The 16,107-nt window shown below is 39.0% G+C and overlaps 1 protein-coding gene across 1 annotated transcript; it reads left to right on the top strand.

The window, feature by feature from the left end:
• Positions 1-5,719: 5,719 nt before the first annotated feature.
• Positions 5,720-7,064, top strand: LOC147641078 (uncharacterized). Its single transcript, XM_086809768.1, has 3 exons — positions 5,720-5,958; positions 6,145-6,235; positions 6,636-7,064. Exons 1-3 carry the CDS (start codon positions 5,886-5,888, stop codon positions 6,763-6,765), a joined length of 294 nt encoding a protein of 97 aa, XP_086665894.1. The 5' UTR covers positions 5,720-5,885; the 3' UTR covers positions 6,766-7,064.
• Positions 7,065-16,107: the final 9,043 nt, after the last annotated feature.

The raw sequence follows: 16,107 nt of genomic DNA, 5'->3' as shown, positions 1-16,107 counted from the left end.
CCAATAATATGAAAATTCATTCTACTTTGGATATGAAAGAACTATAAATAATTCTACTCGTGAATAATGGAATTTAACAAGGATATTTCTTTTTCTAAATTATCCTTTAATAAAATGCATACATCATTTTATTAAAGTATTCACATAGAAATATTCTTAAATATTCTCTTCTCCATTTGTACCTAGTAGGCAAAAATATGATGAAGCATTCTCTTTTTGATACCAAAATTAATTATGCATATTCCTATTTAAAGATACGATGAAAATTCTTCTTTGATAAACAAAAATATTCATGTGTATACATACCATGAATGTACATATTTAAAATATAACAAAAATTCTTAGATATTCATGCATACACATACTATAAATGTATATTCAGAAATGTAACAAAAATCCTTCTTTTAGCATTTAAAATGTTTATGCATAGAATATCATGAAAATTCCTCTTTTAGCATTATTACATTTATGCATAAGCATAATTATATAAAAATATGGTGGGTATTCCTCTTTTAATATAAAAATTCTTTATGCATAAACCTAAGCATAATTTCATCTAAGCATCTTGTTTATTTATTTATTTTTAATATTCAAATACAACTTTCATATAAAAATAAATATATGAATGTTATCATAAGCTCTCTTTCATCATCATAAAATGAATAAATATAAGATTTCTTATCATAAAAACAAGATTAAATGAATTAACCTCATTTTAAGTACGTTAATAATCATAAAAATATTTAATCTTCATCTCTAGCTTATTAGGCTTAGAGTTTTGGGTAAGAAAATGAGATTAGAATTAAGATTTATCCTTCCAAGAAGGATTTAACCATAAGAAGTGAGTATTCCTTCATAAAGAGTGAATAAAAATCATAAACAATACACTTACGCATAGGAGATTAACACTACTTCATCATAAATCAAGAAGGGCATGGTTTTAAGAAGAAACCATGAAATAAAATGCTTCCCAAGCATGTAGAGAGGTTAGGAAGAAGATTAACATTTAAAGAAGAGAATAAACATCATTTGTTTAGGCTTACCCTTGGTGTGCTTGATTCTTTAGCTTGTAAGAGATGTGTAGCCCTCAAGGAAGAGGGTTGGCCACCAAGAGAAGAGGGGTAGTCTTCAAGAGAAGAAGAGGTTTAGTGAACCTCCAAAGCTTCACAATGGAGAGGCAAGGGAGAGGGATAAAGGAATTACACTAAAATGAAAATTACACTAGCATGTAAATACACTAAGATGAAAATACAAAGGAATGGGGTTGTATTTATAGGAGAGGGAGGCTACTAACCACGTCCAACTGGGATCTAGAGGCTTCCAGCTTTAGTTTGATCTAATTTGGACAAGTTTTAGACTAGTTAGGCCCACTTTTTTTATCTAGTTTGGAAGAGGAGAGAGGAGAGATGAAATATCTCATTTTTTTAAATTAAAAAATTGGGAAATTATGAGGATTCTAGGCACCTCCTTCATGAGCTCCACTCACCCTCTTGAGGTGTCAAAATTTGCATTTTTATACTATTGAGTACCAGTACTAGTAAACTCTTCATCTTATGTGAGAATTTACTCATTTTTGGTGGATTTTCTTTTATTCTTGCATTTTTCTTATTCAAACACTTGGATTAACCCCATTGGCCCATTAGAACACTCTTTGGACCTTAATCCATAATTTTTTGAAAACAGGTACCCCTAGGCTAAGGTGCCCAGTGCACATATTCAATTAATTTCTAATACATATTGGAAAACTCTTTTTAAACTTCTGTTTCAGGGGAATTCATCTTAGATTTAAAGGATAACTTTGTATCCAAAATATCTCAAAACTATATTACCTCTCTCTAGAATATTTTCTCTCTCTCTAAGCCAAAAACAAGGAAAAACAATGCCTTTTTGCATTCTGAAAAGGGAATGATCACTAGGGACTGAAAGGAGAACTTTATATATCTTTAGAAGCTTAGGAGGAATCTTACATTGTACTCAGAGGTAAACCTAGTTACGAGAAAGGCTTATAAGATGGTCGTACCTAAAGAAATTGAGCTTAAGGAGTAGTTAAAGCAACATTTAGAGAAAACATTCATCAAGCCTAGTGTATCCCCATGTGGTACACTAGTTCTCTTTCAAAGGAAGAAGGACATAACTATAAGGTTCTGTATTGACTACAAGGGGTTAAATTAGTTCACTCTCAAGATTGAATACTTGATACCCAAGATTGATGAACTTTTGGATCGACTACACGGTGCATAGATCTGCTTACCAAAATTAATTTAAGATTTGGATATTACCAGAGCTCAAATAAGGAACAAGATAGATTGAAGATGGCATTCAATACTAGATATGGATACTATGAGTTCACAGTTAGCCTTTTAGATTAATCAATGCACCTGCCTTAAGTCGAAAAGTATCGTTGCTTGCAATAACGATTATATAAAATCCCCTCCTTGTAGAAATTAAGAAGAAGATTGGGACATATGTATTCTTTGCTCCAATTATCACTTTATTAATCTAGGAAAGTAAAACTGTTCTAAAAATTAAGGAGAAGATTGGGACATATGTAGCATATGTATTCTTTCCTCTAATTATTGTTTTATTAATCCAGAAAAGTAAAATTATTCTAAAGTTCAAGAAAGGATGTGCTGAATTATGTCCATCAATCATGTCTTGTTTGTCAAAACATTAAAGGTGAAAAAGTTAAATTACCGGGATATTGCATCCTTTGGATATTCCAATGATGAGATGGGAGTACATTAGTATGGATTTTATCATCGGGTTGCCTTCTAGTTCCGGATATGACTCCATATTCGTAGTGGTTTTGATAGACTTACCAAGGTTGCACATCTTATACCAATAAAGAAGACCTTCACTACCTTAGATATAGCAAGGATATTGTTGTGATCTTTTGTTTACATGGATTACCTCACAGGATTGTGAGTGATAGAGATATGAAATTTACTGCCAAAGTTCTGGACATCATTCCTCAAAGTAGTTGGGACTTTTCTTGATCCTAGCACAGCTTATCATCTTGAGTCCAATGGTCAAGCTAAAAGGGTTAATCAAGTTATCAAAGTATCAAAGAGACCCTTAGAGCTTTCTGTGGGGACGTGAGCTAAAAAGATACTTGAACTACATACATCTAGTAGAATCGTGAGCCAAAAAGATGCTTGAACTACATACATCTAGTAGAATTCGCAAGCTAAAAAGATCAAAGTATCAAAGACACCCTTAGAGCTTTCTGTGGACACAAGCCAAAAAGATGCTTGAACTACATACGTCTAGTAGAATTCGCGAGCCAAAAAGATGCTTGAACTACATAAATCTAGTAGAATTCGCCTATACTTCCTCTTATCATCGAAGTATTGATATAGGTCCTTTCAAGGCACTATATGGTCAAGACTACCTTATTCCCTTGACTTAGTCTGACCCTCTAATTAACATAGAGATTTCAAGGCAAGTGCTTGATGAAATGGACAACCAGATGTAGTCTATAAGAAGAGATATCAAAGCTGCTCAAGATAGATAGAAACATTATGCAGATCCAAAGTTGTTGAGTTGTGATTTTGAAGAAGGCGACATGGTTTTTCTTCATGTACGCCCCAACAGAAGTTCTTTATCCTTAGGGTGGTATCAGAAGTTATTGCCAAGATATTGTGGGCCTTATGTTATCACAAGGAAGATCGAAGATCAAGCTTATGAGTTGCTTCTTCCTCCACATCCGAACCATGAGCACATTTTAGAGGATGACCACATCATCATGCCAGCGCAAGGACATATGGAGTTGGAACTTGAAGAGATCCTGAATGTTCATGAAAAACCTCTACAAAACATGATTCTGAGGGAATGCTTGATTAAATGGAAGTTTTTCCTTGTCAAGATACAACTTGGAAAAAAGAGGAGGATCTAGCCAAAGATTATCCCCATTTTGGGAGATTGGGAAATATCGACGCTTAAGAGGGGGAGCATGTAAGGTCCCTCCTACACGTGCCAAAAGAAAGAAGTTAAATAAAAGAATTTTGGCCCAAAAATAATAAATTATGTATTAATTGATTAAAAATGTGTAATGAAATGTGCACAAGGGAAAATTGCTCAAAAATGAATAAAAGCCTTTTAAAAATTAAATTTTGGTGGGAACCTTGAAATTTTATAAGGTTCACATGCCTAGAAAGTTTATAAAGGTACACTTGTGCATCTTGTGCACAAGTGTGTGCACCCTTGTGAGAAAGCACTTAGATCCCAAAAGAATTTGAAAAATCTAAGTCCATAAGAAAATTTAGAATGTGGGGTTTGCCCTAGGTCTGGGAGCATGGGCAAAAATATTATTAGCACATTGGAGAAAATAAATTAAAAATGGGGTGTGTGTACCCTTGGAAAAAATTAATTAAATGATCTAAGGTTTTAAGGTTTGGGTGAAAACCATGGTTTGAGGAAACCAAGTGGAATTGAGGAGGTGGTAAGTGGAAAATGGTAAGTGGAATTGTACTAGATGGTTTAGTAAGCCATGGGTTGGCTAGTGGTTTCTTGTTGTGGTGTCGGGTTTCCTCAACTCTAGTTGCATTAGTCAATGGTGGGCCCTTGCTTTAGTAAGCCTTAGTCTAGCCCCTTTTCTTGCTTTAGTAAGCCTTAGTCTAGCCCCTTTTCCTTGGAGTTAACTCATCTAAAGTGAAGTGCATGGTGGCTGGAACTCATACATGCCAAAATAGGTGAATCCCCTGCATGTGAAGGTGCCATCACCTATATAAAGGGGTCTCCTCTCTCATTTTTATAACATGCCTAGTAAATGAGCTCCTTTTGCTAGTATTTCCCATTATAACTGCCCTATAGCACCCTTCTTACTTACTCTACTTGATATAGTACCCATATGTGGTCATACTCCATTTCTCTGGTAGCTTCTACATCAAGCCGTACCTCTCGCTCCCTTTTTGTCTCATCTCTCCAACCTTGCCCCTCTCTGCCTTTCTATCTTATGTCCTTTTTTCTCACAACACATGAGGCATGCAACCTCCCTCTTTCCCTCATACAAGAAGCGGCACAGGAGGGATTCGACCCCTCTCTCTTATACATAAATGGGTCTAAGGTTTTTTACTTTGTCTCAAATCATAGCACATCAGCTCTATCTCGTGTGTAGAAGCAAAGGAAGGGGTGAAGCGTGTAGACACAGAGGAATGGGGGAAGTATGTAGACACAAAGGAAGAAGGGGAGCATGTAGAAGCACAAGAAGGGGGGAAGCAGGGGGCTGGGATCTCATGGTGGTGGTGGTATCATGTAGACATAAAGGAAGGGGGGGAGGGGGCTAGGATATCATGGTGGTGGAGGAGATGAGATAGTAGGACCAGGGTGGAGGACGTTGTGGGTGTCGAGTACGAGCAGAGTGGAGGCTACATTGAGTACAAACAATGAGTACGAACAAGGTGGAGGGAGGGAATAGGTTGAGGCTACATGACAATGTAACATTAAACCTTAGAAATAAATGATGCCTCTGTTAGAGAGCATTTTTAATGTGCACTTTCTAATGTAAATAATATGCACAACACACACACACACAGTGTATGTATGTGTACATGTATGAATGTGATGTACACATACATACATACATACACTGTGTGTGCATGTGCTCATGTGTATATATATGTGTGAGTACGTGTAAGTGTGTATGTATATATGTGACATACATATGAACATATATCTATGTATCTATACATATATGTGTGTGTGCTGTCTACGGCTTTGAACACGTGATTATTTTAGAGTTTTGGTCTTCTTTTGCATCTAATTGATCTGAAAAAGCTCGTGTGCAATTGCTCACGTAATACCTGAGCTTATGTGTTTTGCATTTCGGGTAAAAGATCACACAGAGACGCGCGCTCTCATACACACAGATTTCTTACTTTCTAGAAATGTCGGAGCAGAAAGAGAGCACCTTCCAAGCTATCACAGAATGGGTTTCCGACCATAAGCTCCGATCTGTTGGTAAGCCCTCTCCTTTGTGAATTTTCAGAGGTTAGGGTTATTTAATTTAAATCTGTGATGAATATCTCGATTGTGATTAGCGTTAATTTCGTTTGTGACTATCGAGAATTAGAGCTACTCACTTTGTTTTTAGCTTTGATTGAAAAGTAGATTGTGGGATTCAACGATCAATTATTAGGATTACAGGTATGCTATGGGCATCGGGTTTGGCTGCTTCGCTCGCCTACAACTGGTCCAGGCCTCACATGAAAACAAGTGTGAAGATAATGCATGCCAGGTTAGGGTCTTTAATCTCTCTCTCTACTTTTCTCTTTTCACTTCAAAAGTTAGGGTCAGGGCTAAGGTCTGATACGTCTGCGTTTTCTTTTCATTGAGGGTTGGGTTTAGGGGTTAGGTTAAAGTTAAGGTTAGGTAGAAGTCTCTTTTCTGAAAAAAAAAAAGGTTTAAGGTTAGGGCCTTGCTTTTTTCTATGTATCTTTTATTTTTGGAAAGCTAGGGTTTTACAGACCCATGGTCTTGCTTCCCTTATAAGATTAGGTTTTCTCTCATACCTCTTTTTTTGGGTTTGTGTGTGTGGGTGCATTTTACAGACCCATGGTTTTACTCCCCTTATAAAATTAGGCTTTTCTCATACCTCCTTTCTTTTTTGGGGATGTGTGTGTGTGTGACAATGTCAGATTGCATTCGCAAGCATTGACTCTGGCAGCTCTTGCTGGGGCTGCTGCTGTGGAGTTCTATGAACACAAGTCAGGCAAGAAGGCTGAGAGGTACGGAACACATTTCGACTATGCCGGCGATCAGAGCTAAAGAGATTCAAACACTGACACAAAACACATACAAATTTACTCACCACTGTCAAATGTATCAGAATCTAGTCGTTTTTTGGGGTAGGCTGGCCATTATTTCAGCTAACATATAGCATGGGCCTGTGCCCTTTGTTTGGCTGAATTTCCTTCTCCCCCAGATTGAAGGGAAGTTTAACTACAATGCATTGTGCGTTCATTAACCTCTTGTAATGGGGATCTCTCCTTTTGAACCCCGACTTTTGCCGTACACATAATTTGACATTATGAGTAGACCTTAACAGAAAATGCTGACATTGTCTATGTCATATTGGTTGGCCCATGTAGTGTATGTTGTTTTTAGCATATGCTGAAGGTGACTGGATTAGGCCCTTGCCCATTATTAGTGGAGTCATTGGCTGTGGGTGTTGTTTGTGGCACGAGCTATATGAGGGGGTTACGATAGATTCTGTATGGATGCTGAGGGGCTGCATCGATGATGCTGTAGGTGCCTATTTTAAAGACAAATTTGAATATGGTACTGCCAACTGGCAAATGATCTGATGTCGTTTCAGAAACACACCCATGGGTTGTAGTCAATTTTGGGCAAGGCATCACATTTCACAATGGCCAATGACCTTATGGACCCTTTGCATGCCTGCATATGACACCACTTGGACAGAAGCTGAGAACGGAGGCACATTAGGGCTTGCCGAGTATTGTTTTTGTGTAGTGAAGCATTCTATCAATGCCTTGCCTCCAAAATGTGTCAAAACAGTGTTTTGTATGTCTACATCTTGCCTACCATAGGTGCTTCTTCCACATTTTTAAAAACTTTTTGGCGAGTTTTTTTTTCTTTAAAAAAATGAAATTTGATTTTTTTTTCTTACCATGCCATTTTCTGTCTATCGGTGCACTTTAATCAAAGCCTCATGCAAACAAATATTGATGCTGTATTGCATTTTAATGTTGATTTTTAAAGGACTCGAGTACAAACATGGCAGTTTTTTTTATAAAAACAACTTATGCTCCCTAGAGGTTGCAACTTACCATGCATAATTAAGCACACACATACATAAATGCCAACATACGTCCTCCAAATGTAGACATAGTCGTCGTCTCTCTCCTCCCCAGCACACAACACATTGAAGAGGAGACTGAAATTTTAGATTGGCGAGCGGAGAGTTTCTCTAAAGGAAATTGCATTGGCTTGAGAAAACATACCTTAATAGTAACAATTCAGAAACTCAATACGAAGGGCTTTGTGTGAATATATGCTCTGATGTGTGTGTGTGTGTGTGGAGTGCGTGTGTGAGAGCATATCTTGATACAGAGTTCTATATCCACTATTGGGCACTAATGACGTTAGTGGGGATGTCGTAGTATCTAGTCCATACTATGCATAATTGAGTTGATAGTTATATAGTCTTGTGGGTTGACTACCATGAGTATAACACATGCACGTTTCTAAAAGATGAATTTGGGCATGTTCCTGGATTCATCTAGGTATATATATATATATATATATATATATATATATATATATATTCAGATGCACATGCACTACATGTTGCTCTTTAAATTGCATCATCTTTTTGTATACATACATATATAATACACACACACATCCACATGTATACATAATTGGGTGGTAATGCATTGGTCCTCTCTATGTTAAAACAAAAGGCAAGCAATACATTGACCACCCATTCTAATCTTAAATGACCAACAATAAAGGTGGTCATAAATTTTTTACATTTTTTTATCATCACATTTAAAAACAAAGTTGATCTACATGGCTGTCCTCTTGCACATATAGCCAAAAAATGCTACAAAAAGAAGGTGCATCTTTAATGGTGGTGGCCAATAGGATAAAATCTCTAATGGATTCATTTGGTTGATGTTCAATTGAATAGAGTTGTGTTGTTGCACTCCACCGATCACCTTGTCTAGAAAAGCCATGTATAAAGGTTGATTTCAAAGTTCTGAAGTTGGTCTTGATCGCCGACATTAATGCGATGAACCATCGACTAGATTTTCTCTCTAAGCATAAGTTCAACACATGTACCTTAGTGGGGCAATTGGGATTTCCAAAGGCTTCACATCTCTGTTTAAACTTTTAAATGAATTGAACAGGGTCTGTTGTTCCATCATATTTGCCCAGTATTTTGGAAATTTATACGACCGTATTTATGTATGAGTCATTGAGACCGTATTTATGTATGAGTCATTGAGATCGTATGTGAGTGCTCTTGTTGGAAGAGACTCATTGAGTCCTTGGGTCACCCCCCTTCCTAGACTAGTCAGTATGTCTAAGGTGTGAGCTGTTAAAATTACAGTAATGTGATGAGCTATGGTGGATCAAATGCTAGAATCAACATCATTAACAAAGTGATTAGATGATAATTAAGATGTGATTAGTGAGTAATTAATTAATAGCTTAATGTAAGCATGGATAATCAAAAATCAGCAAATTCTCATTAGGCCAATGCCTCAATTTATAGTGTTTACAGCAATGTGATGAGCTATAGTGGATCAAATTGTAGAATCAACATCATTAACAAAGTGATTAGTGAGTAATTAACTAATAGCTTAATGTAGGCATGGATAATCAAAAACCAGCAAATTTTCATTAGGCCAATGCCTCAATTTATAGTGTTTACATCCAAGTATCTAATCCCGCTGATTTCTCCTTGATTCACTCCACCTCTTTTGCTTGATTCTCTCCACCTCTCCCAGAATATCTCCACACCTCCTAAATCTCCTCATGCTACCCTTTATTCTCCCTCAGTAGATTCTTCTCACCTTTTCATAGGTTCTCTCACATTTACAGATTCTCTTTTATAGCCTCTTGCCAAGGGCTTGTTCCCGCACACACCCTATGCACTTGTATATTTCAACACCTCCCCTAAAGTGAATACTCCAAGCACACCTGGACCCTATACCAAGTTTTCCTCTTACTTGATAGTCCGCGACCAGTCCCTCAAGTCCCTAAACTCATAGGCCTTGACACACTCTCTCTCTCTATGTGTCCAAGGCTACTATAGCGACCTTGACTAAAGTGCTCACACATACATCTACCACGTGGCCTACATCATCGGTGGCTCAGAGGTGGTTTTACTTTGTTGGGGCAGGTTACATTGGGTTGTGGGATCTCTCTCTCTCTCTCAGAAAAGATGATCCGACTCCACTTCCTTAGGAGCCTCCATGAAGTTTGCCGATGTCGTTCCTTCTCCACTGGGTTTGCTACTGGGTTTGTTGTAGCAGTCTCTTGCCATGTGTCCTGGCTTTCCACAGTTGTGAAGGTCCTTCCTCCTACTCTGCCTCTTCCTCATCCTCGTCCTCGAGAGAATCCTCCTCGGGTGAAGAATGCTTTTTCTTCTCCTGCTGTTGAGTCGAGCTATTTCTTCTCTTTGCCTCTGCTCTCTTGCTCTAGTAGAGCTCCTTCTATCTCCTGTAGCTTCAATTCAGTTTCACCTTTGTCCACACTCTTCAGAAGCATTGCTAGTGCCTCATCATCTTCTACCTTTTTGCCAATAAGCTGCCAGTTATTGCTTAATGCTTTTATATCTGTTCAAGTGTGTGATTAAAGGTTCACTTTCCTTCATATCCAATTTGTAGAATTGCATTAACAGATTTATCTTTGAATTTTTAGCTTGTGTGCCAAATAATTTATTGAGTTCATCCCATGCATCTTTTGCCCATTGTATCCTTGTGATGTGATGAATGATTTCATCATTTAAACTGAGTGCAATAAGTCCCAATGCTTTTTCATTCCTGCTTTTCCACTCATTTTTCCCTCTCACCTCTGGGCATTCATCTCTTCCCTCAACTAGCCCCCATAGATTTCTCCTCATGAGCAAATACATGGTTTTTGTCTGCCATGTGTAAAACTGCTCCCCATTAAATTTGGCTATTTCTTGTGCTGTACTCATGATAATATGAAGGGGGTCTTACCTCTTGATCCAATTTCAAGATTCAAGGACAGTGTCTACCCTTTTACAACTCAATCTGGTGTTTAAAAGATGATTACAACAAATTTATCAGCATAAAATCACCAAAAATTACATTAAATCAAGGGTAACCAATTTGTACGGAATGGTTGGAGTATCAAACCAACTCCGAATTGCAATATGAAGTTATAGGGATCTGTATCAGATACCTAATGGTTAATTTGAACACTCAATTGTACCAAAATATAGTGATTAGCATTGATTAATCATTGATTAACAAATTAATCCTCTGTTTTGTGTGCAAAAAACAGAGTATGCGGGAGGTCTTAGAGTTCAAATGAGCTCAAATGCTTTCAAGGCCATCAATAGCAATTAGTCTAGTAGAGGATTAAGTCAATAAACACAAGATTTGACCAAACATTGAATGCTTAATCTCTGTTTTACCAAAGTCACCTGCAGATTTGATGAAGAGCTTGGATCTCACTACTGTAGACTTGATCAAATCCAATCGGACTTCACCAGCTTGTAGAGCATGCTTGAAAACCCCTCGAGCTATGAGGAATTAGATCAATTTGATTTGGAGTAGACAAGATCTACAATTTCTTCAGAAAAAACTACGCTGAAAAAAACGCGATTTGCTCTTGAATGCGTTGGCAGTTTTGATGATCTTCTTGCATGGGCTAGAGCCCAATGGTGATGGCTAGCTAGGACTGAAAGGTTTTGAGCTAATGTTGTGCCTAGAGTGAGAGGGAGCTCCTCCACTAGCTAGGGGTGCAGAGACTAGTTGAAAAAGAGGTGAAAAATATTAATTTTCTACTAATCCTAATTAGTGATTAGCAAGATAATGGGCTCATAAATTGATGGATTCTAGACTTGGCTCTGATACCATGTTAAAATTACAGCAATGTGATGAGCTATGGTAGATCAAATGCTAGAATCAACATCATTAACAAAGTGATTAGATGATAATTAAGATGTGATTAGTGAGTAATTAACTAATAGCTTAATGTAGGCATGGATAATCAAAAACCAGCAAATTCTCATTAGGCCAATGCCTCAATTTATAGTGTTTACATCCAAGCATCTAATCCCACTGATTTCTCCTTGATTCACTCCACCTCTTTTGCTTGATTCTCGCCACCTCTCCCAGAATATCTCCACACCTCCTAAATCTCCTCATGCTACCCTTTATTCTCTCCCAGTAGATTCTTCTCACCTTTTCACAGGTTCTCTCACATTTACAGATTCTCTTTTACAGCCTCTTGCCAAGGGCTTGTTCCCGCACACACCCTATTTACTTGTATATTTCAACATGAGCATCCAAGAAAGGGTTGGTACTTATAGGATTTGCAAGAATGTTAGGCAAGGGGCCAAAGCTTGGTGGAATCGAAGTGACAAGGGGTGTAAAACCAAATGACACGTGTAACACGCTGTCGTGCTGTGGCACGTCTATGTAGTGAAAGCATGTTCATGGAACAACTTATGTGGAATCTGGGCCCTGAGCAGCAAGGACAGATATGGAAGGTATCCACTCAGATATGGAAGGTATCCACTCAGATACAATGGCATCGTGGGTTGCATTTAAATGTGTATGGAAGCATGGGCCCTGAGCAGCAAGGACAGATATGGAAGGTATCCACTCAGATACAATGGCATCGTGGGTTGCATTTAAATGTGTATGGAAGCATGGGCATTTAAGGTTAAAGGGCCGGTGTTGCCTTGAGAAATGGTGTGAAATGGAAGCATAGGAGGGTGGCCATCTTATAGGCCTTTGAAAAAAATAATAATAAAAAATGATTAAAAAAAACATGGCCAATTTGTGTAAGGCCACATGGGGATTTTTGTGGCTGCCAGCGTAGAATATCTCGAAGCTGGCGAAGGTTGGAGATGAAAAAGGTGATGCGCGGCTGGAAAGAGCAAAAGAAGGTCGCTTTGTTCTGGGAGGCTCTCTGGGCGGCTGCAAGACAGAGAAAGAGAGGGCCTGGGTAAGAGAAAAGAGACGAGGGGGGTGCAGGAAGGGAAGCGGCCTCTGGGCATGTGAAAGTCGCCGGGGGGGGCTGGTAATACTGGGGGGAAGGACCAGAGAAGGGGTGATCGTGAAAGGGGGTGCAACGTAGAAAGCTCTGTTTTTTAGGTTCCAGCCGGTGGGGAGCATCTTAGCCTCGAGGAGATGGGCTGGCCACTGTAGAGGGAACGGCCTCCATGTGTGCGCAGGAGGTGGCGCTAGCTGCAGAGGCTGAACGCAGGTACTTGGAATACAAAGCGAGTTCATTTCTACGCAGAACAAGCTGGAAGACTCGCTACGGGACAAGTATGATCCATCACGTTTAGAAGCTGTCATTCAAAGGAGAAATGAAACATGTAGAGCAGCTGCAAGAGAGTTTGTATTGGAGTTGGAATCAGGTTCTCTTGACACGAGCCCTAGTTTTGCAAGACAGGATCTGGTAGAAGGACAACAAGCTTCTGATGATGGTGCTGCTGACAGGCCTAGGGGGGGTGATCCTGTGAGACTCTCCGACAGCGGGTAGAGAATAGTGAGTAGAGAAGGCTGCTTGGGGGGCTTTGCAAAAGAATGGGTCTCAGCTCATGATTCGATCTTATGAGGGCTATGGAGCAGGAAATGCAATTCCAAGTCCTTTGAAAAACGTGGAGAAGGAGTTTCTTAAGAAATACTGGGCTAGGTGGCAGGCAAATCATACGGGGAGAAGTTTCTTTGCAGCCAGGCAATGCCTCACTTCAAGTCTTATGTGCGCTATAATGGGTAAGATCTCGCGTGGATTCTTTTGACATCTGCAAATAGAAGCAAAGCTGCTGTATTGATGATCAAAACATAAAAGCAATCGCCCTATGATATATTCATGTAAAGTATAATCCTACAAGCACGGCAACACAAGGAAGAGTCTTGGTATATGAAAATAGAAAGGTATAAAGAGTTTCTGGGACCTGGATTTTGTTTTGTAAAAAAGCTTCTTGGATGGATTTTTGGATTTCTAGACATGGAGTCTCCTAAAATCACATGAATATGTTGTACATATGCCATATGCCATCTTTTGCTTTGTGAGTTCTTGGATTCTAAAAGCAGGTTTTTTATGAGATCAAGAGTCTTGAAATGGTGGAGTCGGCAATATGTGAAACATGTGATGTGAATGGTCACATGTATACGGAAATCTTTTGAAGATTGTGCTATGCCTACATGTGTTATGTATGAGGCACTTGGATAAAGGGACAGGTGATCTGTGATTTGAGTTAATCAAGCTCTTGGTTCGTGACTTGTGTGCAATCATCAAGCTGTAATTGGGAATGTTTCAAGTGAATTGACACATGTACATGTCATCCAAAATGGAGATGTCTTATGCCCCTTGAAGAGTTATATGTTCTATTTCCTTGGTGGGATTTGGAAGCTACTCTCACAGCCAGAAGTCTCGCACTTCCCCAGAGCGACACCGCCCACGTCACGACAGCTTTGGTGAACCCGACGTGAAACCGCTGGGGTGAGAGTACGTAGAGATGGCTAGCAAAATGGAGCATTTATATGCAGAGATGAAAGAGCTTGGAGAGCAGTTCAGGAAGATTGAAGAAGAAAAGCGAATTCAGGAAGCGGTGGAAATTGCGGTGCAATTGGTATATGACAGGGTCAATATATTTGATGGTTTTGATCTAGAAAGCTATCTAAGGTGTTACGAGACAGAGATGAAGAATCAAGGGGTTCCAGAAAACATGATGATTGCATCTTTTGCACACCTTATAAGTCCTGAATTAAAAGATGAAGTGCTGGAACTAGCAGAGTATCACTCCAAACGATGGAATGATTTTGCAGATGCACTTATTTATGCGAGTTCCATGAACCTAAAGCAGGAGCAACTTACTTGGGAAAAGAAAAAGCAAAAGGGTGATGAAATGAGGTATAATGTGAGCTGTGATAGTGTTCCAGCAACAATCCGGGCCAATTTAGAAGCAGTCGTGGAATTATGTCATATGGAGGATAATCAATTGCTATTCAAGACTGATGCAGAGATCATTGAGGCTGTCTATGCTAAATTGGAACTGCAAGTAGCCGTTAGTGAACAACAAGACATTCACAGTGCTAAAAGGGATGCTTTGCTGCAACCTAGAAAGGATACAGTGGGTGAACTCTCATGTAAGCTTTCTAAACTCGAGGATTCTCATGACAAAAGTACCCATTCAAAGGGTATTCCTCAGGTGACATATCGTATGTGCGAAGAGCTACAAGAACCAATGTTTTTTGCTGAAAGCATGATTGCAAAGTTTGAAGATCTAGGACAAGAAGAAGATGCTATCATTACTGCATTCTTATTTGGTTATGATGCTTATAAGCAGGATGATGTGAGTGGCTTTTGTGATGAAGGTCTGGATCAAGATTTTGAACTTGAAGACGAGGGACCAACTACTTTGCTAATTGAAGAGCAGGTTTTAATAGAGGGTATACATGAATATGCATGTGAGGAAAATAAAATATTACAAGATGGGCCACAAGTATGTGTGATTGATTTAGAGGGGGTGAGTGATATGGGTGATTCCAACAGTGATGTTGCTTCTGAAACTGGTTGCCAAGGTTCTTTGGATTTGGGTTATCCTGGAATGCTAACTGGGTGTTCCAACAATAAACAGGGTGATGCTATGTCATCAGTGTCAGGGTTACCTTGCAACCACATTTGTGAGCAACAATCTCGAGCTTGGAAGCCTGTTTATGACGATGATTTGGAGAGGGAAATTGAATCTGTCTTTTTGGATCATACAGGGTTCAATGACATACAGATTCAAGGGTACTCGGGTGAGGGACCCATAATTCTAAGCCCATCTGCAGACATGTATCAAGAAATACTGGGAGATAACATGCAGGATATCCAAAGTGTGGTCACAGAGCCTCATGAGGCTGCATATGAGCAACCAAATGGATATAGCTATGGAGGTATGAATGTTCATGATAATCAACATGTGGGATTGCAAGATGATAATGGCTTCAATGCGATTGATCTTGAATTGGATGCTATCCTAGATGATGCATTGGATGATTTCATGATATATAATAGATCCCCAACAGCTTTGGGCTCTTCTATGCTTGATGTTAGTCAACTTTCGGTTACAAGTGAGGATGTGCAGGTGTTATGTAAGCCAAATGATTGTGATAAGATTGATCCAGAGCTGGAGGCTATTCTCGATGATGCCTTGTTGGACTTTGTATGTGTTGATGGTGTGGATGCTTTGCATACTTTGCAACGGCCTAAAGAAGAGGTATATAATAGCATAGAGGAAGCCAATGAAGACCATGCTTTTCCGTCTTTGGATGAGAAGAATGAATGTTTGTCAGTGGGTGAGCTGGATCCGGGCAAGGTAGATTTGGATGGGATGTTACCAAGTGTGTGTTCCATGCTGTTAATGCAGTTGTTACTTGG

The sequence above is a fragment of the Cibotium barometz genome, chromosome 2 (genome assembly GCF_041138505.1).
Source record: "Cibotium barometz isolate CiBa-2024 chromosome 2, ASM4113850v1, whole genome shotgun sequence".
In the NCBI taxonomy this organism is placed as follows: domain Eukaryota; kingdom Viridiplantae; phylum Streptophyta; class Polypodiopsida; order Cyatheales; family Cibotiaceae; genus Cibotium; species Cibotium barometz.
Note: the sequence above shows the minus strand (reverse complement) of the source record. Positions and strands in the feature narration are given on the sequence as shown.

What these genes read in the sequence shown, in the direction of transcription:
- LOC147641078 (XM_086809768.1), top strand. Translation starts at nt 5,886, where the DNA reads ATGTCGGAGCAGAAAGAGAGCACCTTCCAAGCTATCACAGAATGGGTT. An exon ending in CCATAAGCTCCGATCTGTTG is followed by an intron (nt 5,959 to 6,144) that starts GTAAGCCCTCTC and finishes TTAGGATTACAG; the next exon opens with GTATGCTATGGGCATCGGGT. An exon ending in GTGAAGATAATGCATGCCAG is followed by an intron (nt 6,236 to 6,635) that starts GTTAGGGTCTTT and finishes TGACAATGTCAG; the next exon opens with ATTGCATTCGCAAGCATTGA.